The 27,974-nt window shown below is 43.6% G+C and overlaps 3 protein-coding genes across 11 annotated transcripts in view; 1 reads left to right on the top strand and 2 right to left on the bottom strand.

Annotated features, from left to right (window-relative positions):
* On the top strand, positions 1–8,933 carry LOC127003834 (putative tRNA (cytidine(32)/guanosine(34)-2'-O)-methyltransferase). 8 transcript variants are annotated; one of them, XR_007757437.1, is made up of 9 exons: positions 1–645; positions 1,698–1,767; positions 1,895–2,076; positions 3,081–3,290; positions 4,117–4,304; positions 4,994–5,912; positions 7,636–7,685; positions 8,136–8,219; positions 8,627–8,933. XR_007757437.1 is itself a non-coding variant. In XM_050870909.1 (6 exons), the coding sequence occupies exons 1-6, from the start codon at positions 525–527 to the stop codon at positions 5,291–5,293; spliced, it is 1,071 nt and encodes a 356-aa protein (XP_050726866.1). In that variant the 5' UTR covers positions 1–524; the 3' UTR covers positions 5,294–6,264. The 8 variants fall into 8 exon arrangements, 1 of the variants encoding a protein (XP_050726866.1); XR_007757436.1 differs by lacking the exon at positions 8,136–8,219 and adding an exon at positions 6,310–6,465; XR_007757435.1 differs by lacking the exon at positions 8,136–8,219 and adding an exon at positions 6,310–6,465 and having other exon boundaries at positions 8,624–8,933.
* On the bottom strand, positions 8,027–22,668 carry LOC127003833 (delta(24)-sterol reductase-like). 2 transcript variants are annotated; one of them, XM_050870907.1, is made up of 12 exons: positions 22,505–22,668; positions 16,563–16,779; positions 16,106–16,201; positions 15,471–15,683; positions 14,851–15,021; positions 14,277–14,468; positions 12,891–13,157; positions 11,742–11,866; positions 10,921–11,067; positions 10,573–10,723; positions 10,147–10,259; positions 8,027–8,768 (listed from the first exon to the last, which is right to left on the bottom strand). In XM_050870907.1, the coding sequence occupies exons 2-11, from the start codon at positions 16,752–16,754 to the stop codon at positions 10,203–10,205; spliced, it is 1,611 nt and encodes a 536-aa protein (XP_050726864.1). In that variant the 5' UTR covers positions 16,755–16,779; positions 22,505–22,668; the 3' UTR covers positions 8,027–8,768; positions 10,147–10,202. The 2 variants fall into 2 exon arrangements, with proteins under 2 accessions (XP_050726864.1, XP_050726865.1); XM_050870908.1 differs by lacking the exon at positions 22,505–22,668 and adding an exon at positions 17,384–17,534.
* A 2,023-nt stretch (positions 22,669–24,691) lies between these two features.
* The window catches only part of LOC127003828 (leucine-rich repeat-containing protein 70-like), a 95,039-nt gene continuing 91,756 nt past the window's right edge, over positions 24,692–27,974 (bottom strand). The window contains exons 6-10 of the mRNA XM_050870899.1: positions 27,239–27,368; positions 26,293–26,387; positions 25,733–25,847; positions 25,271–25,406; positions 24,692–25,084 (exon numbers count right to left, since the gene is read on the bottom strand). Coding sequence (XP_050726856.1) covers positions 24,777–25,084; positions 25,271–25,406; positions 25,733–25,847; positions 26,293–26,387; positions 27,239–27,368 — 784 coding nt within the window. The 3' untranslated portion in view covers positions 24,692–24,776. The remainder of the gene's footprint in view (positions 25,085–25,270; positions 25,407–25,732; positions 25,848–26,292; positions 26,388–27,238; positions 27,369–27,974) is intronic.

Genomic DNA, 27,974 nt, shown 5'->3' with positions numbered 1-27,974 from the left:
GGTTAGCTTTGAATGCACCAAGGTATGCATGGGTGGAAGCTTTGAGGGGTGATATGGGGTGGAGTACCTTTAGGGAAAGATTTAGGAAGGCTACCCTTAGATACAAAGTCAGATTGGAACGAATGGATGACGGAAGACTGGCACGGAAGGTTTACTTGTGGAGTGTGCATGAGAGCAAATGGATTAAGAACTGCATGAGAATGGTTGGTGACAGTGGTATATGCGAGTCAGGTGGGTGAGCAGAGAGGAAGGGAGGCGTTTCTTTGAGTGGAAGGTGACTGACAGGAACAGATTGGATGATTTGTAATGGATACTGCTTGTTGTATTTTTATTTCTACAGGTTGTGCCGATGTGAAGGCCTTGACTCTCCAACGGGCCACCTGTTACAGCAAGACCAAGAGTAAGTTGTAAACACGAGGGAGGTGCAGGATAAAACACCTAAGAAGAACCAAGAACCGCGCTTCCATCATCCCTCGCCCTCCCAGCCCTCTGAAACACCACCGGGGAGGAAGACCACAGGCAGGATGGGCCGGAGCTCCAAGGACAAGCGTGATATCTACTACCGGCTGGCCAAGGAGGAGGGGTGGCGGGCCCGCAGCGCCTTCAAGCTCATCCAGATCAACGAGGAGTTCAAGATATTCGACGGTGAGGAGTACGGCAGTATTGATCTAAAACACCCAATGATATTTATCCAGAATTTCACCCAGCAGTATTTATCCAGAATTTCACCCAGCTGTATTTATCCAGAATTTCACCCAGCAGTATTTATCCAGAATTTCACCCAGCTGTATTTATCCAGAATTTCACCCAGCAGTATTTATCCAGAATTTCACCCAGCTGTATTTATCCAGAATTTCACCCACCTGTATTTATCCAGAATTTCACCCAGCAGTATTTATCCAGTATTTCACCCAGCTGTATTTATCCAGAATTTCACCCAGCTGTATTAATCCAGAATTTCACCCAACTGTATTAATCCAGAATTTCACCCAACTGTATTAATCCAGAATTTCACCCAGCTGTATTAATCCAGAATTTCACCCAGCTGTATTAATCCAGAATTTCACCCAGCAGTATTAATCCAGAATTACCAATAACATTATTAATCCAGGATTTCAATAAGTAGTATTAATCCAGAATTACATCCAACAGTATTAACCTAGAATTACACCCAGTGATATCCAAAATTACACCCAACACTGTAAATTTTATCATGTTAGTTTTCATGAGTTTTCATAGCAAGTCATTCGTACATCTGATTTGAATAAGTAATATGTGGCGATAAGTTACTGTAGTCTGACCCAAATATGAAGTCAGTTTGGGTGGGGCCTGCTTGTGGCCACAGCGCTGCCAAATCTAGCCTTCGGGGTAAGGAAAGACTGCCATTGGAGTATTTGTCGTCGAGCATGGAGGTGAGGGAGAAAGTGACATGGTGTCTTGATTGCTGACATCATCAGAAATAATGATATGTGAGAAGCCTAAAGGTCAAAACTTTTTGGATTACTCATTTAAGTACCTTATTTCAGATAAAAAGTCAAGTAGTAAGCAAAGGGATATGCTCTTCAATTTTACCAAATGCTGAACAGACATCCTAAGTGGGAAAAGGGTTAAAGCAAAAGCAGGTTAAAAAGTTGTAATTTTTATTTCTTTACCTGTACTTGTGTGCCGTGATCTGATGCTGCCCTTCACTGCTGCAGGTGTGACCCGTGTTGTGGACCTGTGTGCAGCCCCAGGCAGCTGGAGCCAAGTCTTGTCCCGCACACTGAGGTAGACTTTATTTATTACTAAAAAGAAGATGGATTAAGATCTTTAAAAAAATACTGCACCTGCAAAGATATCACAGGAGGCCAAAAGGAAACTAGAATGAGTTTCAGAAGTGCTCTTTTCCCCTCAGGAGTGGCGTGCCAGACCCTTCGTCAGTGAAGATCGTTGCGGTGGATCTGCAGGCAATGGCACCACTGCCAGGTGTGACGCAGCTGCAGGGGGACATCACCAAGGCCAGCACTGCTGAGGCAATCATCAGCCACTTTCAGGGTGACAAGGCCCAGCTTGTGGTGTGTGATGGTGCCCCTGATGGTAAGGGTCGGGTGTTGTGGGGATCATATAGGCTGTGTGTATTTACCTATTTGTATTATACAGGGGCTGAGGTCAAGCTTGTATAGTCCTGTCTCCCAATCTATATTTGTCCAGCTTTTCCTTGAATTTATGGACACTGCCTGCTTTGACAATATCATCGTTTAGTCCATTCCATGTATCCACACTCCTGTGAGGAAAACTGACCCTTTCTCAATTTCTTTCCGTGTCCTCTTAGTTGCATCCCCCCTTCTGTCTCAATCAAATCATTCCTCTCCAACACATCCATTCCATTTGTATTTCTGTACAATGCTATCAGGTCCACTCTTCCTCTTTCTTTGTGTGTGTGTGTGTGTGTGTGTGTGTGCATGGTGGGACCCCTGTTGGTGAATGTGGCTCTCTTTGATAAAGGACCCTTAATGGTGAGTGTTGTGTGGTGGTTGTTGAGCTGTATTAGTGGTGTGTGGTGCTTGATGGTATATGAGATGGCTCCTTGTGTGTGTGTGTATAACAGCCATGGATGGTGAGTGTTGGATAAGTGTATGATAGGATGTGGTGATGAGGCCCCAACAGAGTGCATTGTGTGTGATGGTTGGTGTAGGGGAGAGTGGTGGTGGGTGTGTCATGGGGGAGGAACTGCCACTTCTTGAAGCATACAAGAAATTTATCTAAATGGGAATAAATTTATCCCAACAACCTGCCTGTAAATTGAACTTGAGCCCTTGAGGCATGAGGCAGACACTAGAGCATCAAGTAAAGAGTACCCCATGGCTTAAGGTCTCTGGGAGTCCATATTTGCATTGTGCCCAATTACTTTTCAAGACGTATGAACTGGGTATCGGGCAGAATTGTGGACTAAAGTTATTGTGGGACATCCCTTTGCAATAACCGTCACCAACCCTTTTTCTCACATTACTAAGCAGTGTACAGCAGGCATTTTTTGATTGGGTGCATTTAGCTTTTGATAGAGGAAAGTATGGAATTTTTTTTATTTCCTTTCTTGACAGTGACAGGCCTGCATGACCTTGATGAGTATGTGCAGGCCCAGCTGCTGCTTGCTGCCCTCAACATCACCACTCATGTCCTAGCGGCGGGCGGCACCTTTGTTGCCAAGATCTTCCGTGGCAAAGATGTCACCCTCCTCTACGCCCAGCTCAAAATATTCTTCACTCAGGTCAGCGTCACCAAGCCAAGGTCATCACGCAACTCAAGCATTGGTAAGGGCACTGCACAGTCACATAATGAAGATGCTGTAGAATATGCTCTGTATGTCATCAAGGAGAGACATGTAGTTTTCGTAATTAGTGTTTGTTCACGGATTCTTGTGCATTATTCAAATCAGCACTTGTATCAAGAATTGGACTTTCCCTAGAAAATTAAACTGATGTGTAAACATATATTTTGAGAATACAGATTATGAAATAGTTTTAAGAATAGTCATTTTCATAGCCCAGGATAAATTTCCTGAGCTCATTTTTCCGGAGATTAGGGCTGTTTGGAATGATGTGTAGGAATTGAAAGGCAAACTCTGCTCTGGGCAAGCTTGCATTGTCTGTTCAGACGTAAGTGAAAAGCAGAAATTTCTCGTATGTCGATAAAAGATTACAATATACTTGCTCCACAAATCTTTCTCATCATTGTAATTTTATTTGTCTTTCTGGGATCTCTTCGTCTTAACCGTCCACTGCGGTGCTGCATTTCGTGCTCTCTCATAGTAGTATTTTCACAATTGTCATCTCTGCTGCTCTAACCCAAGCTTTCGTATCAAAATAAATAAATAAAATACCAATCAAATAATGTAAATTTGTATGAAATGTTTCCTATTGCTGCCATTCATGTTTCACTTCAATACTGTGAGGTAACTATCCATTGCTCTAAGAACAAAAATTTTTTTCCAAAGAAGTTTAAGGAAGTGAACCCTAACCAGCAGGATAAAGAAATGAGGCCATTAGATTGGTTTTCCCTTGGGCCCATTGAATGGTTGAATTGAGTTATTTCCTTCCTCTTGGTTTTTCTCCATTTTCAGCAAACTTAATTTTACAGAGTCATTTGTGGTGTGCCAGAATTACTCTCCACCTGAAGGCTACGTCCCCACAATGGTCAATCCTCTACTTGACCTGAGCTACGACGGGTCATGGCAAGACCTTGAGGGGCCCAACCGTGTCATTGTGCCCTTCCTGGCATGTGGAGACCTGTCAGCTTACGACTCTGACATGACCTACCCGCTGCAAGTAAGGAAGCTTGTCATGCCTCCTCATAGTGCAGTACAATCTGTTAATTTTCCATGTTTCAAAACTTTAATTTTTTCACTGCTCCTTTCAAGCTTAGTAGAGACGGGAGCCAGGTAGAGGAGAGTAGGGAGATAGCAGTTGGGAAGCTTCAGGAGAACTACTATTAAATGAGTATGAGAGGAAAGTAAGTTAAGTGCTTAGGGGAGCTAGAGAAAATTTGGATGAGGATTTAGTCCATGGAGTGTTGAGATTTTCATGAAAATAGTGGTAGACATAACACTTGTAGTAATAAAATAGAAAGTATGTAGAATTAAAAAAGAAATGGGAAGGGCAAGGTGGGTAAAGGAAATGTAGGATGCTGTGGAAAATAAAGGAAAGATGTACAAGAAAAGAGTCGAAAGATGAAAACAAACGAGAGAATACAAGATAAGAAATGAGTGAAAAGAATAGTCTAAACATGACACTGTTTTGGAAGGTAGTAAAGGAGAGTAAATGAAAACAGGAATTGGCTAGGGAAGGAGTGTTGGCATGTGTGTGGCTATAGGGGGCAGATGGAGAGAGTATTTTGACCAGCTAATATGTGAAGGGATGAGAGGGAAAGCAATTGAGACATTGTTGGAAATGAAAGTGGATAAGAGTTATCTACTGGAACTGGGTAACATAGTTTTCTCTGACTCTTGCCCTTTCAGATGGAGGATGGCAAGAGTTACCAGTATTTGCCCCCCACTCAGCCTCCCATCAGCCCAGCATACACAGCAGCTGTGGCCATGAAGCGCAGCAGTCAGCAGGCCCCAGGGGAACCTTTCACCACTGCCCCTGCTACTACTACAGGGAAGAGTGAGAGTGAGCCACCAGGGGAAGGGCAAGAGAACCAATCATCTGAGGAGGAAGAAGACCCAAACGCAAATCTAACCGAGAGGGAATTAATGGAGCTACAGATGGCTCATGCAGAGAGTCTATGCCTTGATCAATATGGTGAAATCATGTAATTGGCTGAAAGAGTTATTGAAGTGTTTTATCTTGCATTAACGCATGAGTACACTATTCTTTTTTCTACTGAAACAAAGGGGGTTTGTCATAAATATGGTCACTTGTCTCGCCTCAGAATGAGGCACTGCTGACACGAACACAGGCTGTGGAAATCAGTTGCTTGAGGGCATGTGGCTTGGCAGAGAGGACATTTTCTGTGTCTTCACCTCCACCCATATTATTTTTCTGAATGATTTCAGTTTTGTGATCTACTTTTTCTTTTGTCAGAGAAAGATGACATCAGTGACTCACTTTTCCTTTTTATATTAACATTTGTAATTTTCACGTGAATCTGGATGTCGTCAGCACAGAAGTGATTAGTGACATTGTGCCTGAAACGGAAGATAAACAGCTGATTGATGGAAGTTGCAAACAGTTTTGATCCCAAAACTGATCCCTGAGGGACACTGAATAGCAGGGTTGCTCTGTCTGAGATGACCTCATTCACCATAACTTGCTGGGACCCACCTTACAAATGTGACTTATGGAACACAAGAGCATTGTTGAACACGCCACTATTTTAAAGAGGACTCGGTAGCCGCTCATGATCGACTGTACCAAAGGCTGCAGAGAGACCAAGTAAGACCATTAATGTGAACCTTCCATTGCAGGTTTTCTCTATTAAATCATTGTGTATCTTGGCTGACACTGTTCCAGTGCAATAGTGTTGTCTACAGGCAGATTTACTGGCAGCTTCAAAGAACTGCTATGCATTCCATGATGAAAATGGGTGCAGTTGCTCAACACACCACTCCATTCAGGGAATCGTGGATTCATCACATTGAGAATTTTGTCATTTACATTTTTCATTTGTTAGCATTTTTAATATGTGTGCATTAGAAGGGTTATAAAAAATGAGCATTTGTTTATTTTTATATAAGTAAGTTTCCACTTAATATGTACCTATACAATATTAAAATGCTATTTAGTACTTTTGTTTAGTTGGATGCAGCTGACAGATTTGAGTTTTCTCCAGACCCAATGTACATCTTGAGTAACACTGTTATGAAATAAGGCTCAAGGGTCAAAGACATGTGCACCAGAAACAAGTTGCTGGAAGAAAACTTGCAGGTTTGCAGGATGGGACGGTGAGAGCAACGGAGGTTTTGAGGCAGAGTGTGAAAGTGAAAAGGTAAGAATGGTGTGTAGTAGATTTAATGTAGTTTATTGGGTGAAATGTAGTGTTGAGGTGGTTTGGGTGTGACATGAACAAAAAACTCATTCACAAAGTGGTGAGAGATAAAAGCTTGTAAGATTTAAGGGTAGCATTGGCCAGATAAACAGTTGAGACTCGAGTAAATAGTTACCTGAATATTTCTGGCATGGCTTTACCTTTTGAGGGAGCTATTCATGGAAAATAGTCCTGGAGCTAAAAAGATGGTGTTGTAGTGTACCATACCATAAATTGCAGCGTACAGTTCAACCAAGATTATTAGTTCAAAATTCTGGGTTAGGCCTGTACATGCCATTTAAGTCGGTCCTGAAAAAATGGTAGGCTACTGGTAGGCCAAAACTTAAATGTGGATAGGCTATGGAACGGTATCCAGTAACCTGTCGCAAAAACATATTAAACTGGTCACACTGGGCCTTTTTTCCTCCAACCGCATTGGTGGTAGGGGAAACCAGCAACTCTAACTTTTCCAGGTGTGCGTCACACATGGCCAAGGCTGGTTACCCATATCCACAACGTAAACAAAGCACGGACCTTTCACTTCTTTTTAAATTCTTGGCGAAGTTTTCATGTCTGGTCCCACAGCACGGGGTGTTCTCTTAATTTTTCAATTAAATATTAAACAAAGCAACTCAGCCAGTCCATTTTTAGTCAATTGATAGGCCATCTTTCACTGCTCCTCACTCCTCAGCCACTACTGTCATGTGTTGGTTTACATATAGCTGCACAGTTGCTCGAATCCACAACCGTTTTCCATCCGAACGGACAACCGACAGCTTGCTCCCGGTTGAGCGTATGATCAACCACAGTTGCCACTCGGTGATAAAGGTTTGCATTTTATCCTAGCTGTACAAGTCAACCCCTAGTTTTGGAGAGATTTTTCAGGCTCAGAAAGTCGACTTGTATGCTGCAATTTATGGTATGCATACACCCTGGAGACTGTTCCGTGTGCTTACTGTCCAGATTGACTTATGTCTAGATTGAAACCTGTTTAGTGCTGCAGAATCAAGTGTCTCCCCTCTACAGCCAGATTCCAAGTGTAAGCAGTTTACATCATACCTCTTTCACCCCCTTTAGTCCACCTCTACCCATCACAGAAGAGTTTGACTAATTACTATTTAAACTTTTCAGGAGATAACGTCAGTCAACCGATCCTGAGTAATGAACGGAACTTCATCAAGGTAAGTTGTGGGACTCACTCCCGTCAGCATGCTGTTCGTGCATGCCTTTGTTCTTTGATCCTCCTTGCTCCCCTTCTTCCAAGGTATTCAAAACTTTATAATGGGTAACCTTCTTACTCCAACAAGAACCACCTTGCTCTTGTGCAGTTTGTCATTTTTTCTCATCCAACAGTTTGTAATACAATAGACACATTATGAGTACCAAAATAGTTGTGCACTGAGTTTGGTGGCATCAAGATTCATTGTTACAAGGTTTCACGGTACAAAAGTCCCAATTAAGCAATGTGCACCAATTTGTGTCCTCATGATCTTACGGTCACTTCTACAGTAAAAGTTTGATGTACAAAATATTTCTTTAATGGCAGCTGTCAGCAATCTATACAATGAATTTTTTTGATAAATATTTTAAGTTATCTAACATTCATTCTTTGATAAGGCATACATTTGCAGCAAAAACTGCATAAAGTACATGGACAAGGTCTTAAAAGGTCTTACTAAGTCAAAAATACCTCGAAGAGTCTCCGGAGGAAAACCGTGAGCATCTGGTTTTAAACTAAACAAATTTGTGTGTCCCTCAAATATATTTTAAGTCATCAAGATATTGTAAAGATGCCATGGCTAACTCAATGTGGTGTGAAGTTGCTACCATGTTAATAAATGAATAAGTAGCATGCTGTGTGACAGAACAATGTTATTACATTTAACCCAACAGGTCAGTTACTTCACTTATAAACTAATTTAATTTTGGGGCAGATAAATCTTGAATTTAAACATTATCAGAAAACAAACATCAAAGTTGTCAATCAATTTACCAGTCAACCTCAAGTCTCTTATGTCCACTAATTACAGTCAGTGTAAAGGCAATTTAGATTCTTAAGTTATCACTAAGCAACTGAATATTCTTAATCGAGTTGATAAATATCTTCCATTCTACCCAGCAGAAATCTCGACTCCTGAAGTTTGACTAACAGCTGGATGGTCCCATCAGTGTGTGCAAGGCATCTCATCAACCAGGCAAATTCAAGTGGATTGCTGGAGGGTTGAGACACCTGGAAGCCCAGATCACACCATGCCACGCCACACCTGGAAGAAGCAAAAGTTACACCAAAATGAAGAGTATTCCATGGCCTTTGCAATCTACTAAAGCAATATTCTTTTACTTTCTTTCATTGTTGCAAGTTATTTTGTAATGCATTCTGTTCTTTTTACCAAGTGTAAAGGTGTTCAATAAATATCCTGGAAGGGAGAGTCTTCTTGTTTGATATAACAAAAAATGTTTTCAGTTGTTCTCCGGAGCCTCTTCTAGGCATTTTGGACTTAAGGGCTATTTCAAGCAGTTTGTAGGTCTATTTTAGCCTTATTTCTGCATTATTTTGTACCAATTCTACTAGTTTTCTACCCATCCTGCACACATTTATTACTATACCAGAGTTGAAACCTAAAATTCTCAAAATAATTTAATGTATAGCTTTTTATCCCTCAAGTACACTCTAGTCTAGACCAGTGGTTTTCAAACTCTTTAGTATGACGGCACACTAAAAAGCAACTAATATTTTTGCGGCACGCTTGCCTACTAATCTGCCACAGAACAGGAGTCTGGCTGCCTTTGCCGTGCTGCTGCCAAAAGAACCATGCAAAATTTATATCGATGCTGAAAAGGGTTTTGTGCTCTAGGTATCATCAGGATCTCGAAGAAGTACCTAGGACACAAAGCTTTTATGGTACAGGTGATGGTGTTGGCCAAATTCCTGTTCTATGGCTCTGCCCAGTGCTATTCAACCTGGGTGGACAGCTGTTGTCTTAGGGAGGTGGAGTGTAATCAGTTATGGAAATGGAATCTGATCTCTGTGAAAATGTGGCGCAAATAGACACATCTGCCAATATTACCGAGTAAAGAGAATTGCATGGCTCTCTTGGTAAACTGGTAAAGAAATGTGCATCTATTTTGTCCTATCTTTCCTCCAGAACAGACTAACAGATTTTAGCCAAGAAATACCGGTGACCACATGGAGTAGATAACTTTTTGAATGTCTTCACTAGGGGGGACAGCATAAAAAAAAAGGTTGAATAGCACTGACATTGACTACTTCACAAAGCAACACTACTGTCTGTTGAATAATAAAGAATAAAATCGGCTCCAACCTGCATATTCTATACCGAGCCCTTTCTGCATCATGTCATATGGCCTCTGATGCCTGGCACATTACTTTTAACCCCTTGACTGCAGATTTCCTACAAGAAGACATCACCAAGCTACAGGAATGGAACAAAAAGTGGCTGTTACAATTCAATGAAGAAAAATGTAAATTCATGCACCTTGGGAGGGATATCCACCATACTAATACCACATGGGAAACACTCCACTATCCACCATAGAGCCAGAGAAAGGCCTGGGAGTATATGTTACCAGGCTACCAGTGAAAGCCAAATCTGTGCCAATTGCGTGGACGGGTTAACTCACTTTTCAGCACCATGTGACTTCAGTGTTTCAAAATTCTTCTCTAGTCTTCACGTTTGTTACAAGGGATTAATGTATTGCTTCCCAACTTCAATCACATCAATTTCTGGCTTGATCTGGAAGGGAAGGAAAGGCGACACAATATACTAGAAGCTCCCATTTTAAACAGCCACGGAAAGAATTTATGAGTATCTTACATTCAAAAGAGTGATAGTGTCTGAAATGCACACAACCATATTCCATGACTTTAAATTGGGGAGGTTTGATATTCTTAAAAAACACTGAGGGAGAAACTGGGATTGGCAACCAAGAACACATCTTTCAACTGCCCAGATAAACTATATTCCTCATGACCTCTTCCCTTCATGAATTCACAGAGTGGCAGCCATGACAGCCACACTCAGATGATACACCCACCAGCAGACTGACCTTATCATGGAGGTGAGGGAAAGCTCCTTCCGCACTGTACTTGTGGCGCACCTGCTCATAGGCCGTCAGGTCAAACATTCTCTCAAACTCCTCTCTGGTCATGAAGGTGTCTGCGTAGAGGAACGGGTAACCTCCGACATCAGCTGTGAACCTGCAAAGGATGGTCAGGAAATGTAATGAGGGCAAAATTAGTTGGATCACAAAAAGAAAAACTGCATAGTAATTTTTGGTTGGAATTGTATAGAGAAACAAATCAACTTATTTCACAATTGTTTTGACCTTAAGCTTGTTTAACTAGAGCGATGGCATATTACGTATTGAATAAGAGTTGTATATTTTGAATCTTACTTTTCCATTTTACGCATGGCAGCCACAGCATCATATCTTTTCCTCTCCTTCACAGCCTTGGGTACTCCGTACACCCCCAGGTCATTGAACATGCCATAATCAGCTCCCGGCACCATCTGCTCTGGACGGGGTGGCCTCAGCTGTCCCCTGAAGACAAGGAAATGTTACATAAGTGTGGCACAGGGGGTTCTGAGGTCACATCACCTCTGATAATATAATATAATGCAATGTACTGTTGCCAATAGTAAGTCAGTCAAGTTTATGTGATGAGATTGTAACTCTCATGAGCTTTGGGGCTACAACACCTACTAATTCAATATATATGTAAGTTAATTATTTTCAGGGGTCTGGGGATATAAGATTACACTTTAGGTAAGTAGAAGTGTGCAAAAAATTATACAATTATAAGAAAAATGAGGAAAGAATGTTAACTCATAACTACCTGTAATCAAATATTAAAGATGGGGAGGAAAGATGACGAACACAAAGAAGTGTGCCAGTGGTCTGGTCTTACTGGCAGAATGGAGATGACAAAAAGGTGAAAAGCATGCACATGAATTATGCTTATGTGGTGAGCACACAGGGAAAACTATAAGATAACTGTAAATGGTGAAATTACGTGTAAGGAAACTATGAAGGCTCTCACATGACCGAGATTCACCACTAACTGTGTTCTTTATTGAATTTCATCTCTGTTCTCTCTTCCATACTTGATTCTTCTTTCTTTTTCCCCTTCCACACACACACCAACCCACTACACACACACACACACACACACACACAGTCACTCTCTCTCCTCCTGCCCCACTACTGATACATACCTGTGAGGGCCATGGTTATATATGCGACAAGGGTAGATGAGGATTGGGTACAGGTCAAACAGCTCTTCACTGACATCTATTTGGTCCTCCAGCTGGTTCATGGGAAGGACAATGTCTTGGAACACCTGCCAGAAGTGGAAAGGAAAAGTATAAGTATTTAATTTACAGTAAGTTTCAAACAATGACAGCTGCAATATCACAACATCCAGGTCAGACACAGCCACAAATAAGCTCAGTGTGTGCAACAAGTGTGTCTGCCTGCTAAAGATCATTGTATCTGAGACAAGGTTAACCCCTTGACTGCCGATTTCCCACAAGAAGACATCACCAAGCTACAGGAATGGAACAAAAAGTGGCTGCCACAATTCAATGAAGAAAAATGTAAAGTCATGCACCTTGGGAGGGGATATCCAGCATACCAATACCACAGGGGAAACACTCCACTATCCACCACAGAGGCAGAGAAAGACCTGGGACTATATGTTACCAGGGTACCAGTGAAAGGCAAATCCGTGCCAATCGCAGCGGACGGGTTAATCTTATGTGCACCCCTGATTGTTGAATATTGATACACAACACATATACATACATCTGCTTTGTGAGGTTGCTATACTTGACACACCTGATACCTCCCTAATGAATCTATGGGAGCCCTGTGCCTTGGAGGTGAGAGCTGGAGCCCCATGCAAGGTGTGTGCTCTTAGTAGTCTTAGGTCCATATCATCACACTCCTCCAAGCCTTAGTCTATTCTAAAAGGCTCTCACAGAAGTTGTCAGGGTTTTCATGGGTGGTTTCCTGAGCCTGGTGTTAGTTTTGGAAGGCTTCTCAGCCATGAAGGGGTAAAAACACTCATGACAACCCAACGTAGCTCTTCCCTGGCCTAGTAAAAATTTATAACGAGTCCCAAATGTTTGATAATACAAGTGTCTTGAGCTCCAACCGCCCACAAGTATCCTATTTTTGCTTGGTCCTATACTTCTTACCTTTTCTTTCTTTACACTTAATTTCCTTCCCACGCCTTCATGCACTGCTGAATCACTTACCAATCCTAACACAATATTCCTTCTCTCCATTACAGTTTAGGATTTAGCACTACATTGTCTTTGCTGTCCAGTGCAAGACCACACTGATGCACCTGATATGCGTACCTGCTTGGTGAAGGTCATGGCACGGACGCCTGGTGTGGTAGTGAACTTGAGGAAGGCGATCTTTGGAGGCAGCAGCCAGCCACACAAGAGCCTGAACAGGGGGTTGTTGCCGAAGGGAATCATGGTCTCCACCACCCAGAAGATGGCTCGGTTGTGCCGCAGCAAGTAGTCTTCCAGCGGGACGTACTCATAGTCGCCTCCCTTCTTCAGAAAACTCTCCACATGCTTGTAGAACCAAGGCTTGTACCATTGAGTGATGTGGTTGATCTGAAAAAACATTGCTGCACTCATTCTGCCCTCTCTATGCACACTGGATCACCCCAAAACCACCAGTACATGTGATGTCATTTTGGTTTTGTGAGAAAATAAAGCTAAGATTGGGATGAAGGAAACAGAAATGGAACTCTTAACCTTAACTCGTACATTTCATCACTATCATTACGCTTGCACCCCTGACCCTATCCCTCATGTTGGTCAGGGTGGGACTCAGGACTCAACAAATGGAAAGTCAGTGAAATGAACTATATTTGTTAATAGCCACCTCATCTCATCCCCTCTTCTTCCCTTACCCAGAGTGGTGGTGCTTATCAATCATACCGTCTACTTCAACTTGAATCTATTTTTATATCATTTAATATCAACCTCTGCCAATCAGCAATGACCAGGAAGGGGGCAGCCTCATCCCACTACCCTCGTACATCCTACCCACATACCCAAATCATGTTAGTCCAGCCCGAATCCTCATCACAGAACCTATGCATTGAAGACCCTTTCACCTTCTCAGATCCTCCTTCAAAACCCAATCCCCTTCACATCTATCACCCAGGGACGCACAATGTACATCCTTCCTCAAACACTCATATTACAAGTCTTTACCAGCAATACTGTGGCTGATTATGTCTTTATTGGAGCTGTTTTTAAGGTGTGGTTGTTTGGTTTTGTTGATCTTTGTTATGTCACTTTTTTAAATTTATTACTGAGTTTGTAATATGTCGACTTAACTCGGTGAAAATCCAACACTTCTAACGACCTCCATCCCAAAAATCAGAATAAAAAGTCAGAGTAGCCACATACCTATACATACAACATTGGAAAAGTTATGCATGTTTTTGCCCAGCCACTGCCTCTTCAATACCCTGACCCTGTACCAATACCCTGATCCTGTACCTGCATCTTCCCTTCCGTGCCCAGCCCCTGCCTCACATACCATACCCCTGTACCTTGTGTGTCTCCTTCCCTGCCCAGCCACTGCCTCTTCAATACCCTGATCCTGTACCTTGTGTTTTCCCTTCTGTGCCCAGCCCCTGCCTCTCCTATACCCTGACCCTGTATCTTGTCTTCCCCTTCCTTACCCACCCACTGCCTCTTTGACACCCTAAACTGTACCTTGTGTGTCTCCTTCTCGGGCACGTCAGCAAAGTTGCCCACCATGATGACGGCCTCATTCTTGGAGAACACGGTGCCCTCGAGGTAGTCAGGTGTTGGGTGGTTCTTGTCCAGTGCCCCGGACAGCTTCCTCATCATGTCACAGTACTGCTTCTGGCCCTTGACCGGGATGTACTCGAGCTTCAGGTGGGGCTGGGAGGGTTGAAAATGAGGTTAGTAATGAAGGTTTTGACACACCTGTAGTCATTTTTTTTCTTTCCTTATCTCGCAGTCTCTTTCTTTCTCTCTCGCTCTAGTTTAAATAGTTCTCCACTCATTTTCTTTTCAGGGAGTAGTGATTAGCAGGCTTTTTTTTATTATTGTTCTTTATTTCTGCCCATGAGCTGTTCCCCTTGCTCTAAAAAAAACTCTTCCATCCTTGCATATTCCAACCCCCTTTCCCATTTTCCTCTCCCGTTCCTACATTCCTGCCCTTTCACTTCAACACATCTCATTACCTTTGCATCCACTCTGTTCTATTCCCTCCCATTAAGGTAACAATATGAGTCATGTTGCATAGGTGTGAAGCAGGTACCTTGATCTTTATTATCTGCAGCTCGAGGGCCACCAGGAAGCCAAGGGTGCCATGTGACCAGGGCAGCGTGTGGTAGAGGTCACTGTGCTCGTTGTCCCTCGTGGCCCGGACCAGCGACCCGTCCGCCAGCACCACCTCATATGCGATGATGCTCTCCTGATACAGTCCAACCTGCACAAACAAGGTGGTGATGTGCAGCATTCCTACTAGGGGCATACATTATTGATATACTAAAAACTACTACAGCTACTTTTAATGATGAGAGTTTCTTCATGAAGCCCCATCCAGGAGACACTATTTTATCATGAGCATGGTAGAAAAAAATTGCTGAGAAACTAAGATTTCTTATTCATATAATCATTTACTTTTTCAAGTCAAAAGGGAAGTACACACACACACACACACACACACACACACACACACACACACACAAATTAATAAATAAATAAATAATAATAATAATAATAATAAATAAATAAATAAAACTGAAAATAAAGTCTGCAAAATGTTACCCTGCACTCACCACTGTTACCACTTCTTTTACCAATGAATCCCACTTGCATACAGGGGAAAAGGCAAGTATGTGTAATATAAAAAAGCATCACTCAGTATCTTGTTACCTTGTGGGAGTACGTGGTCATGCCAACCCCCATGGCCAGGCCGCCCAGGGTCGCCTCAGCCACCTCAAGGCAGATGGCTAGCGTGTAGCCGCGGGGCACCAGGAAGGCGGTGGCCTGGCCCACGCTCACCATGGGCTCCACACGTACGCTCATCTGTGACTCCTGCAACTCCAGGATGTCGTAGAGGGGAATGCTGACCTTATGGCATAAGTCCTGTAAACAAGGAGCTCCGTGAATGGTGGTGGTATGGAAGTTTTGACATTGTAGGTCTATGCTAGTCTGTTATTTTGTCCCCATTGAGTCTTCTTGGTAAATATATAACTGCATATATACCAGATGGAGGGAGGCACACAGCTCTTAGTACTGTCAGGCTGGCAAGTGGCTCACGAGGGTAATGTTAAAAGCATAGCAGCAATAGTGAAAAGTAAAACTAAAGAGCCCTGACTGACTGTTTGACTGATATACAGTGATGAGGAAAATTTAGTTCCCTTAAGTTATGTATAATGAAGCCAGTATCCACACCCAAGCAGCAGACATGTGAAGGGCAAAATAGAATTATAAAATAACAAAAACTCCCCCTAAGAAACAGGTTTTACTCCCAGTGAGGGGAGCCCACAGCAGGTGTTCTAACTTGCCTTCCTGAAGAATGTGGTGGAGAGGGACTGCCAGTTGGGCCGGGCCGTGCACATGTATTTCCTTTGCTCCTTTGGCTGTTTGTTCCATTTCAGGACCTGTGAAGGGATGTGGAGTCTGAGATTAAGTAATAAAAAAAGGTATGAGTTATAAACACTCTGCTGAAATACACATGACTAAAGGTTTCATAACACTGCATGTACTGTCTTTGAAAAGTGAAGAATATACAAAGCATTTACTGATGCCTTGCATACCTCTGGATAACACGTTGAAACACTTCTAATTATGTAGATATAAAAACTAGTTAAATTGGAACAATCATTCGGTCAAATATATTGATTCAATTACTTTCAAAGCCAGTTTATCTATACATACAAAAAAATGCCTAAGATAACAATAATTTTTTACCAACAGACAAATCCACGCTGTTTGTTCCTCCTTCATTAAGAGTGCACACACCTGCTTCTGAATCTGCCGGACACGCTCATCGTGCTTCTCTGGGGCGGACACGAGGGTGCGCACCAGCCACAGCCTGAACTGCATGAAGAAGTGGAAGAGGAGGGAGAGCGGCAGCACCACCACCACCACCACCAGCCCCCGATGGTCCTCCAGCCAGCGGGCAACACGCTGACGCAGCCCACCGTCTCCCATGATGCCCTGCTTAGGTCTCCTTCACCTGTAGAATTTTTATAAATATTGCATGAACAAAGACTGCAATGGACTGAACTGGTAAGGAAGTGTGTGCAGGTCTAACTTCCCAGTGAAGAGAGAGAGAAAATAATGAATAAATATGTAAGCAAAAAGTAAATACATAAATATACCTAGTTTCAGAAGAAACATAACAGCTCTTCACTTAAGTGTAAGTTGCGCTACATCAAAACAAGTCATAAAATCCATTAACTGGAAAAATCATTATCGTCATAAAACACTACAAAGTAAAAGTACTTGCCAATGATGGGTTCCTTTGTTAAAAAATTAAAATAAGAGACGAGTGGTTAGTTACAAATGATAAGCATCCAGATACTCTAGCTCTGCAGCAACAGATACTGAGCACATTAACTCTCCTATTAAAGAGATCTTCTACATAATTAACCTCTTCAGTATTGTATTTTTATTTATTTACAATATAATTTAAATAGAAGACTTCACTATGCTTGTAAGTAACATCTTTAACATATAAAAATAATGTGCTAATGTATGAAGTCATAGAACTAAAAATATACTGCACAGCTGATTTGTGTGAACTTAAGTTTTAGTGCATGGAAAACTGTCACTATTACCAGTGTTGTGTCTGGGGCAGCCCAAGCGTCTGGTGAGGAGTGGCAGCCGTCGCTCTCCCCGGGGCCTTGAGAACTGCCCTCACCCAAGACTGATAATAAGCCTTATCTCCTGTTGCCTTGACCTGTCCCACCTGACAACAGGCCATTTTAGGGAAGCCATGAGATAAAGGAGACGGCTACTCAATGAAAGATTACCAACTCAGTCGTGAGTGGCCATGAAGGTTGACCTAACCTTAATCTCCCGTAGGTGATTGCACTGATCATCTGATAACATGTCTACGTATCTCTCTTTCTTGATTCTTACCACAGCCGGCACAAGTCCCTTCCACATGGATGACTGATGGAAAACTCCCCAGCCATCTCTTTCTATGCACAAGGCTGCTTGCTCCATTGAGGCCTCTCAGTTCTTTTTAGAACATATTCATAATATCTACTCAAATGCATTGTTTCTTCTTTACCTGTGGAGACTGCAACCCTCAGTACCATAAGTAGTTTCCATATAGTTTTTATTCTTACTCTAACCACATATCATTGATGTGAGATATCACAACTAGGTAAATACACATACACACACACCAATTTATCACATTATACTTCAGTTTCAAGTAACATTTTCTTTATTTAATATTACAGGGCATGTGGATATTTTGTGCTCAACAAAAGGGCCTATTCGATAAATCTACAAGGAGCCAAAGTCTGAGGTTGACATCCACTCATCCTTGGCAGGCGTCAAACAATAACAAGTCAGGTGTGATGATGAAAGCAAGGAGGCACACTGGAGACCTTAGGGAAATCTCAGCACTATACTGGTAAATAGTGATCATAAAACAATGCTGATCAGTAAAAGTCCTGCAGGAAAGACACAAACACTTACAACCTTGGCCAACAGTAAAAGAAACCACAACACCAACAACACTGTAGTGCCAATTAGCAGGATGACAAAACCTGAGGGTGACAGACACTCTCCAGCAACAACAAACACAGACTCCTCACTCTGGACAACAATACACATGACACTCAATTTCATGGACTACTAACAGGAAGGGTCGTCCAAATAGTCAGGAAACTCCAAATTTCATGAACAAATACTCAAAAACCCATTAATTACAATACCCACAGCAATCAACTTCTTCTATCAGCTCAAGCTTTTTTCCAACATTCAAATGGACATTAATTCTCTTTACACTTGTCCATTTTGAAGCCATTGTTGGTTACAAAGAAATATTTGAAATAATATTAACAATGGGAAATGCTGATACAAAGTGCAATGACCTCACACTCAGTCAAGCGTAATAAAAGAATGCTGTCAGTGAGGGTGGTAAGTGGAGGAGGTTGGCAGTGGAATTTTGATCAGCCAGAATTTTGTCTCAAAAAGTCAAAATCCAGGAAATTGAGGTCAGGAAAATGAAGTGGGAACTGTAATGTTCTGTGGGGGCAATGACAGTACTAATACAGCTGGGTACAGTTGTTGGCACTCCCTGTGTACCACCAGTGTTTTGTCTGGCTCCCTCAGCTCTTTAAATCAAGGTGTCATGACTTAGCAGGGCAGGAGGCTTTTCAGAATGGAGCAGCAAACAAACCTTTCCTTGCTGACATGTCAATTTTCCATACCGGTGAATGTATACACTGATGCATCGTCATGTCAAAATGTGTGATATATACAAGTGTGCATGATTATGCTTTATACAAGGAGAGTGAGAGACAGATGTACAAATGTCAGTTCAAGAGAGTGAGCTAAGCATGTATTGGCTGGATCCCAGACGTGTGGTGGAGGCATCAAGTGTTACTGAAAATGATTTATCCATTGGTCCTTGTAAAGGCCTGAACCTCTCTTACCTCAAAGAGTTCATGGAACAGTTTTTGGTAAAGATGTGAATAGTGTACACAATATTTTTCTAAAACATTTGTTTTAAGAAGAGGTTTATGTGCTATGGATGAACCTGACCTTTATCTTTGATAAATTAGTAATTTTTAAGTGATGACTAATTCACAACCTGACAAACCCCAACACAATGAAACCAAACAAGACAGCAATCTAACCACTAAATCAATGGTAAAGGTTGAGTATAACTACAACTTGATTTGCTGGAAATAACCAATCATGTTCCTTGTGAGCTTAGACACACTTTAATTGATGTGATATACATTAGTTGATGCCAAAAATCACCATATTTCCCTCTCCCTCCTCCCCTGGAAACAGGTAAAAACACACAACCTTCCACAGACCTATGAAACCCATCTCAACTATTTTACCTTAACTTAAATAGTAACCTATCACCAACAAATGGTTGTCACCACACAGTAATCTATCTCAGGGGAGTGGGAGGTGAAGAAAAAATTGGCAACTTCCACCTAAAAAAGCTACCACATTAATCAAGAGCACATCAATATTGTCTCGTCCACCAAATCGTGTCATACAGGACCTTTACCAAATCAGAAGTCTAGCCCCACTAAGTGAACAGCTTAGCTCCACTGGTTATGGCGGCTTGTCTCAACACAGATCGGACAGCGCAAAGGCACAATGGTGGCCGTCCTGCCCTTAAAACTCATTAATACTCTATGGTAAATTTGATTTGCATGTTATATTTATTGATTATCTGGGAGGGTTGGAGGTTGGTTGCATTGATGAGGTAAGAAGTTAAGTACTTTGCTTATGTTGAGGTGAATTAGTATGCATGTCAATTCTCAGTTTAAGCATTGCCTGAACCCAAGGTGATTATGATACTTGAGGGCTGATGCGTATTTTTTGCCAATATTTGTTAGTTCTTGGTCCTATAACATCAGTGACCTCTATTACCTAAAGAGCTTATGGTATACTTTTCAACGGCTGATCTTCTAACTTACGTACATAAAACCAGGAAAAAAATAATTACTACCTGTGAAATTAAACAAACTCAGTAATGCACTACAAGGAAGAGTGTTCCTGTGCATTTATGGACAATACAGAGCGGGTGTTTACAACCATGTCCAAACTTTAAATCTTCATTGTTCTGAGTATTTATCGCTCCATTTCTACCAGTCAGAAATTAATATTATCAGGACATAATTCTAAAAGTTTTCAAGTATACAGATAGTCTCTGGCCCAGTACTGCTGCCATGCTAATACATAGTGCATGTGTTTGTGAGTTTGATATGAGTATAACACATGATCGGACAGACTTTGAGAGCCGTGACAAGTTCCTGACGTGATTCATCTCCCGACATTAGGCCTGTTTTTGTTCTAAGGATTGGGGTCGTCAGTTAGCAATGCTTTCGTGTGTATTTTCAATTTTTGTCTGCAAGCATCAGGTGATGAATGTTTCTCAAACTGCACTCCATATAAAGGCACTCCTTTTCATGAAACCACTCTATTATTGTATATTATCCAAATTGATTTTTCAGAGCCTTTAATCTCAATGCTAACTAATTTTGGGCACATGCAAATCATAATCATTAAAAATTTTGTGATGCTTACTGGGTATTCAAAGAAAGTGATAACCAAAATGGTATTACTATTGTCATTCATTTTTACTGCATTGCCCTCTTATAATGAATAAAAATTCTGACTGAATGTCAATTTGTTATTTCAAACTTCAGTTTCTCAGTCCTTATGAATTTTTATTGTTTCCCTTCTACTCTATTCATCCTCAAATTTCAGTGTTTTAAGTGTGCCACGGTGACAAACTTTGTACATAACTTATAATAAATTATTTATACTCTTTTGGCTCTGCATGCTGCATTCAATAATAATAATAATAATAATAATAATAATAATAATAATAATAGTGAAGCACGAGGCATGAGCATGAGGCATAGATCCTACTGCCATATATCACAAAATGTATAATAATCTACAAGTATTACCTGCACACATTGTGCTGCCATGAACCATGTGCTTTGTGAGGTGCTCTTGAGGGTGCAATAAAGGTGTTGGTGTTTCCTTTGCCAAGATAGTCATGCTGCTGGGATCAAAATGTGACAACCACTGCTTCAGGGGCAATACATCCGTTGGCATTCATTTGTTGCACAGAAAATCTATAAATTTCAAAAGTCCTCTCTGTGTGAAAAGTTGTGCATTTCTATTTCTGGTCCTTGACTCAAATGGTGGTATTGGGTGAAAAGCTAGGCTTTATTTTGCCAAATTCTCAACATATAATGCGCCTGTATTTTCCTTAGCTATTCAAAACATGGAAAATTATATCATGACATTCATGTCCTTACACACCAGCAGCAGAGGTATCTTTATTAATCTCCATATTATTTTTTTTTTCAAGCCATAATAATAATACTGGCATTGCCTGGCAACTCCACTCCTGGGAAGAAAAACAGACCTATTAGTACAAAGGCACATTGGCTTAAATATGAAGTTTTCAAGACGTGGTCCATTTTTTGCCAATGGGAAGATACGGCAGCTTTAGTAAAGGAGGGTGCAGATTTGCGCATTACAGTGAGTTGGTTTGACAGTGGCTGCCATGCTGGTTGGTTTTAAGCATAATTACTGGTGTTGTATAGCCAACTTCCACCCACAGAATGAGTTTGTTGTCAACTGTCTCCATACTCACAGATTTCCTGGGCAGTCTGCTTTTCAGTACCGTAATTTGGGATAAGTTTACCTATTTGGTGGGTTAGGTTACTATCCTTTGGGTTCTTGTCTGCCAGGCAGCTAAGATTAATGAAGATGGCCTACAAGGCTTACCCCAGGCTAGGAGGGGGTTTGAGGGGACATAGCCCCCAACCTAGATGTGGTTTTGGGAGCAAAGATCCAAGCATATAAGGGGTTTGGGCCAAAAAAGATCCCAACAGGCTTTGAAATAAAATCTGTTAATTCTCCCCACCCCCAAGAGCTGAAATCCCACCAACAATACTTTTGGCAAAATTCTAGTGTTTGCCCACACCGCCGCATTCACCGCAGTCTCAAAGGCCCCCTAGCCAATTTTGGTTGCAAGGGGTGAGTACGGGCAAACACTATAATAATACCATACTTTCACCAGAAAAACCATACCGAGCGTGTGGTATACATATATCAGACACACAAATCTTAACACAAGTACTGCCGCCCCCACCCGTCCACCCATAGGAGGAAAATGTTCTCCTCTACAAGAATTGTGCACACCACCGCCCGCCGGCCCGCACATGACCCACCTGCTGAAGGAACACTGCCCACCGCCTGCTGTTGCAACCACTAGGGGGCTCATGCAGTGCCCAGCGTAGCCTCCAGACGTCCGGCGGCCCTCACACACGCGCCAAGCAGCACACTGAACACTCGCGGCCCTGACCAACGTTGCCAGATTATCGTACTCAGCCGATTATATATCCCGACATCTTACCCCTAAACTGTCTTCTGGGCTCCAATAACAAAACCGATTTATAGTTATCGTTAAAAGAGTTAGATCCTGATGTTTCTTGGCAATAGTTAGGCGTCAGAAACCGGCAAATACTATGCTCCGAGGACGACAATCTGGCAACGGTGTGTAGACGGTGTTTGAGTCTCTCCAACGGCGCCGCGCACTTACGTCAAGGATGATTTGTATTTCCTAATTAATCATGGAGGCAGGAAAGGGCAAAACAGAACTTGAAAAAACACCGCAACGCAATCAGTAAGGTCAACTCAGGTGTACACGCTATGGCTGCGCGTGGCTGCGGTGCTCATCCTCCGTACCGTTGGCTTGTGGTGATAAAAACCAAGCCTTAGATATATATTGATGTAATTTTCTATATGTAACCAACAACTACCGACTTTGTCTTGTGTTTATGTTCGTAAGAGCTGAGGTATAGGTATTGGGCATCACAGGAGTAACTTTTGATCACTCCCATGGTTGCCAGATAATCGTACACAGAGCCGCGTATTTACCGGTGGCCCATAACTGTTGCCAAGAAACACCAATAATTGACCATTTAAACGATAACTATATATGAAGGCGGTTATTTGGGTGATGAAGGCAGTTTTGGGGTCGGAAATCGGCAAACATAAGAGGCAGAGTACGATAATCTAGCAACGTTGATCACTCCGAGGGCCAGCGGGAGAGTCAGTCACGGGCAGCAGAACGAGCCTCTCTAGGAACTGCTGACGGAGTTGGTCGTGGTCATAAACTCTGCTTATGCTCTCCTTCAGATACGCGGTTCACTCTTTGTTCAATTCGGTTCAGGTGATGGGGCGAAGTATACCCTTTGTAACGGCACTTCTCTAACTATGGAGTATTTTCACTGTGGGTTGTGGTCCTGTATTTTGCTTTCTCTTTCCCGGGTTTCATGGTGGTTCCTTTGTTCGTGTGTCTTCGCTGCCACCAATCTGCTTGTTGGGACACTCGGTACATCACTGTTCTCCTCCCGTGGGGCGTGGCCTTGACAAATAACAGAAAAGAGGATATAAACGACTACTGACTCTGTAACCTGTGTTGTACGTGTGTGTGTGTGTGTGTGTGTGTGTGTGTGTGTGTGTGTGTGTGTGTGTGTTCAAACTATAATATTGTACGAATCCATTATCCATATCTCCTCCTGACAGCTGTGTTATTATTCCCGTAACATAATGACTGAAGTTTTGACAGAGTCTTCAGATGCTCTTCTCTCGACCAGGTCTACTAGAGCGTGTCTTTTTCTTTCATCCTCCACAGCTGCTTAAAATTTTATTGCGAGATAAACTCAAGCGGTTTTCAAAGGTCTTACTTTACCTTCATCTCGCCCTCACCTCCCTGCCCTCCCCCCCCCTCCCCCCCCGCTAAGCTGCACCACTTCAGCGGGCAGTGACCAGATCCGTTCGGAGGAGCTTTAGAGCCAAACACTTGAGCTGAGGCTTGCTGGAGGTCGGCAGTGCGTGTTAGCAGCAGTACTTAAATTTTTTAATTGGTGAAGGAAAATGAAAGGTCACGTGGCTTGGCTCCCCCGTGCCGCGCCTGGGCGCCACACGGGGGCAGGGCCAGCACGGGCCATGAGTGTGAAGGTGTCGATGGTGAAACTTGCTCACTGGAACACTTTCTGAGGCACATCAGTCTCAAAAGGCAATGCACCAAGGCCCAGCGTGCAGTGGCATAAGGTCATGTCAGCTTGGTGGTGGTCATCCAACTAAATTATCATTCCAAGGAATAGGCGTCAGGGACACCAGACTCTCCGGTCGCTGGTCTGTCCTTGCAGTGATCAGTTTTGCCAAAAGACGTGCGTGGCAGTCAGTGCGGGGCCCGCCTGGCCCTGCCTTGCCCCGCCTTGCCCCGCCTTGGCCCACCTTGCCCTGCCTTGCCCCGCCTTGCCCTGCCTGGCCCCGTCCCGCGTCGCGGCTCACCCTCAGCACCAGTCCTTATTTAGACACGATGAAAATCTTCAAGGATTAAAATACTCTTCAGAATCCTTACAATATTAGGTGGGAGCTACATATGTACATAAGTTCTACTAACTAAAGCACCGTCAGGGGCTTCCGACCCGGTCAGCAGTCAGCGAGCAGCAGCAGCAGGAGTAGCAGCAGCAGCAGCAGCGGGGCAGGCACACCGGGGCAGCACATGAGGGGGGCGGAGCGCTGGGCGGCGGCGATGGACGCTTCGCTACTCTTGGGAAGCTGCAGCTCCTGCGGGGCGGGGCAGCGGTCCAGCTCGTGCAGCGGCACCTTGTCGATGGAGTGGCCGTGCAGCGGGTAGGGCGACACGCAGTAGTTGTGGCGCCTGAACAGCGACACGCGCACCACCAGGGGCGAGTGCAGCACCCACCACAGCTGGCACGTGCACGGCACGTAGTTCTCTGGCGGCACAACACGGATGGTGAAACCTCTACCTCCATACTAGAAAGGAGGAGGCTACACTCTTATGGCAAAATGTATAAATATTGAAATAATTGTCGCCACAACATTTGACCTAGTATAGCAAATATTAAAAAAAGGTGTAAGAGCACGAGGCAGTGGCTGGGCGGGGAGGCTGCGTGACCTACCCGTGAAGATGGTGCGGTCGTTGGCGTAGATTCTGAAGGGCATCTCGCGGCTCACGTGCAGGAAGTGGTTGCCGCGCACCAACACCCCGTCCACGTTGGCCTCCTCCCGCACCTCCAGGGACTCCAAGTCGTCCACCTGCCGACGCAACACGGCTGACATGAGCGACATGCCAGGCTGCCAAGGACTAAAACGACTAACTTCACACCTGTCTGCACCAAACCACCTGGCGAATGCTGTGTCTTCACTCCTCAGCCCAACACCTCACCGGCAAAACACAGACAACGACAATATAACAAAGAGCAACATTATAACGAGAAAAACATCTAGCTTATATAAAGAAATCTCCAGACTTCTGCGGACAGTAACCTCCCCGCAGGACGCACAAAGAACACTTCTACACCAAGGTCAGCCTGAGTGGGTGAGCGGGTCGCCTGCGTTGGTCCTGGGCGCTCGAGACTCACCTTGTTGTTGAGGATACGCAGCTCGCCAACGTTCCGCAGCCCCTCGAAGGCCTGGTCCCGCAGCTGGCCCAGGTCAGACTCTTGGATGGAGATCTGCGTCACGTTCCTCAGACCCCTGCGTGGATCCGGAGGGGGGGGGGGGGGTAATAATGATGATGATGATGGTGAGGAGGAGGAGGGGGAGGGGGAGGAAGAGAAGGAGAAAATGTCTTGTTAATCTCGTAGGGTGTGGGGAAGGTAGGGAAAGAGGGAGGGGCGAGGATATTTTGATTTAGAGCTGCAAGGAGGAATAGTGGTAGTAGTAGTAGTAGTAGTAGTAGTAGTACCACAACCATCAGAATCAGTAGAAGTAAAAACAGCAGATGCAATAGTAGCAACAACAATAACAACAACAACAGTAGCAGTAGCAGTAGGAGAGAAAGGGAAAGGGAGGGGGAGGGTGTTAAGGACAGCGAGGCCACACACACACACACACACACACACACACACACACACACACACACACACACACACACACACACACACACAGCACCTCTCCCCCCCTCCCTGCACACACGTACCTGAAGGTGTATGGGCGCAGGGCGTGGAGGTTGAGGCTGTGGAGGCGGAGCAGACCCACGCCCTCGAGGTCAAAGAAGGCATCGGACTCAATCACCTGTTGCGGAGGGTAGAGTGGGGGGACTTAGCCAAGACAGAACAACGACAAGCAAGCAATTTCTAGTCGTTTATTCTTTCTGAGGGAGCGCCGCGGTTTACGGAGAATGGAATAAAGATCTAAGCGTCACGTCAGATCCCCTCTCCTGCCCAAAACTGACCCTTCTTTTCGTTTCTGCACTCTTTTACAGAAGCATGGCAGAGTGTCCGTTTAGAAATAGAAGTGTAGAAGGTTGCTGGGTGCCAGACGAGAGGAGTTTCTGTAGAGTGCAAAAACTGTAGTGTTAGGAAATGTAGCACAGAATTGGCTTCACAGTGTTAGATGAACCTTCCATAAGACAAAGAGGTGTTGAGTGGAACGCTTTTGTGGCTTTTTTAAGTGTTGGTGCGAAGGGAGGCTCGCGTGAGTTAGAAGGTGCCAAAGAAAATACGGTTGCGGGTTAATGTAATATTCAGGGAGGTTTCCGTAGACTTTTATGGAGACTGTGTATTGAAAGTGGTGCGTTGGGACTTTACAGAATGTTAGAGTTTCTATGTATCTGTCTATCTATCTATCCCTCTATCTGTCTATCTATCTATCTAAGTAAATAAATGACTAACTAAGGAATTAACTAACTAATCACCAAACTAACTAATTACTTACCAACCTTCCTATCTGACTGACTGACTGACTGACTAACTCACTAACTCACTCACTCACTCACTCACTCACACACTCACTCACTGCCACCCTCCCTTCCTCCCTCTCTCCTTTCCTCCATCCTTCCTTCCTCCCTCTCTCCCTCCCTCGGAACAGATACAATACAATACAATACAATACCCCCCCTCCCCCACAGCATGAAGCCGACCCACCTTGACCCAGGAAGGCAGGTAGAGGAACTGCACCATACGGAGGCCGGAGAAGGCCCGGGCGCGCACTCTGTACACTGGGTTCTCCTGCAGGAGGATCATACCGATGTTCCTGCTGCCCGCGAAGACGTACCTGAAGGCGTGAGAAGCATGGAATCACGGAAACATGGCAAACAGACAAAGCAGCAAACTCTAATTCATCCTGACTAAACAAGCTTTCTCCATTATCATTTCCTCCCTCCCTCTTCAGCTATCTCCGTTTTCGCTTCCTCCCTCCCTCTTAAGCTATCTCCGTTTTCGCTTCCTCCCTCCCTCTTAAGCTATCTCCATTATCCTTCCTCCCTCCCTCCTAAGCTATCTCCATTATCACTTCCTCCCTCCCTCTTAAGCTATCTCCATTATCCTTCCTCCCTCCCTCTTAAGCTATCTCCATTATCCTTCCTCCCTCCCTCTTAAGCTATCTCCATTATCACTTCCTCCCTCCCTCTTAAGCTATCTCCATGATCACTTCCTCCCTCCCTCTTAAGCTATCTCCATTATCCTTCCTCCCTCCATCCTAAGCTATCTCCATTATCACTTCCTCCCTCCATCTTAAGCTATCTCCATGATCACTTCCTCCCTCCCTCTTAAGCTATCTCCATGATCACTTCCTCCCTCCCTCTTAAGCTATCTCCATGATCACTTCCTCCCTCCCTCTTAAGCTATCTCCATGATCACTTCCTCCCTCCCTCTTAAGCTA

Source organism: Eriocheir sinensis, chromosome 26 (assembly GCF_024679095.1).
Source record: "Eriocheir sinensis breed Jianghai 21 chromosome 26, ASM2467909v1, whole genome shotgun sequence".
In the NCBI taxonomy this organism is placed as follows: Eukaryota; Metazoa; Arthropoda; class Malacostraca; order Decapoda; family Varunidae; genus Eriocheir; species Eriocheir sinensis.
Note: the sequence above shows the minus strand (reverse complement) of the source record. Positions and strands in the feature narration are given on the sequence as shown.

Coding starts and splice junctions, on each gene's coding strand:
- LOC127003834 (XM_050870909.1), top strand. CDS start 525: ATGGGCCGGAGCTCCAAGGACAAGCGTGATATCTACTACCGGCTGGCC. Junction 1,768..1,894: donor GTCTTGTCCCGCACACTGAG/GTAGACTTTATT, acceptor TTTTCCCCTCAG/GAGTGGCGTGCCAGACCCTT. Junction 3,291..4,116: donor ATCACGCAACTCAAGCATTG/GTAAGGGCACTG, acceptor TTAATTTTACAG/AGTCATTTGTGGTGTGCCAG.
- LOC127003833 (XM_050870907.1), bottom strand. CDS start 16,754: ATGGGAGACGGTGGGCTGCGTCAGCGTGTTGCCCGCTGGCTGGAGGAC. Junction 14,469..14,850: donor TGCAGATAATAAAGATCAAG/GTACCTGCTTCA, acceptor CAACCCTCCCAG/CCCCACCTGAAGCTCGAGTA. Junction 13,158..14,276: donor CCGAGAAGGAGACACACAAG/GTACAGTTTAGG, acceptor ATGTTTTTTCAG/ATCAACCACATCACTCAATG.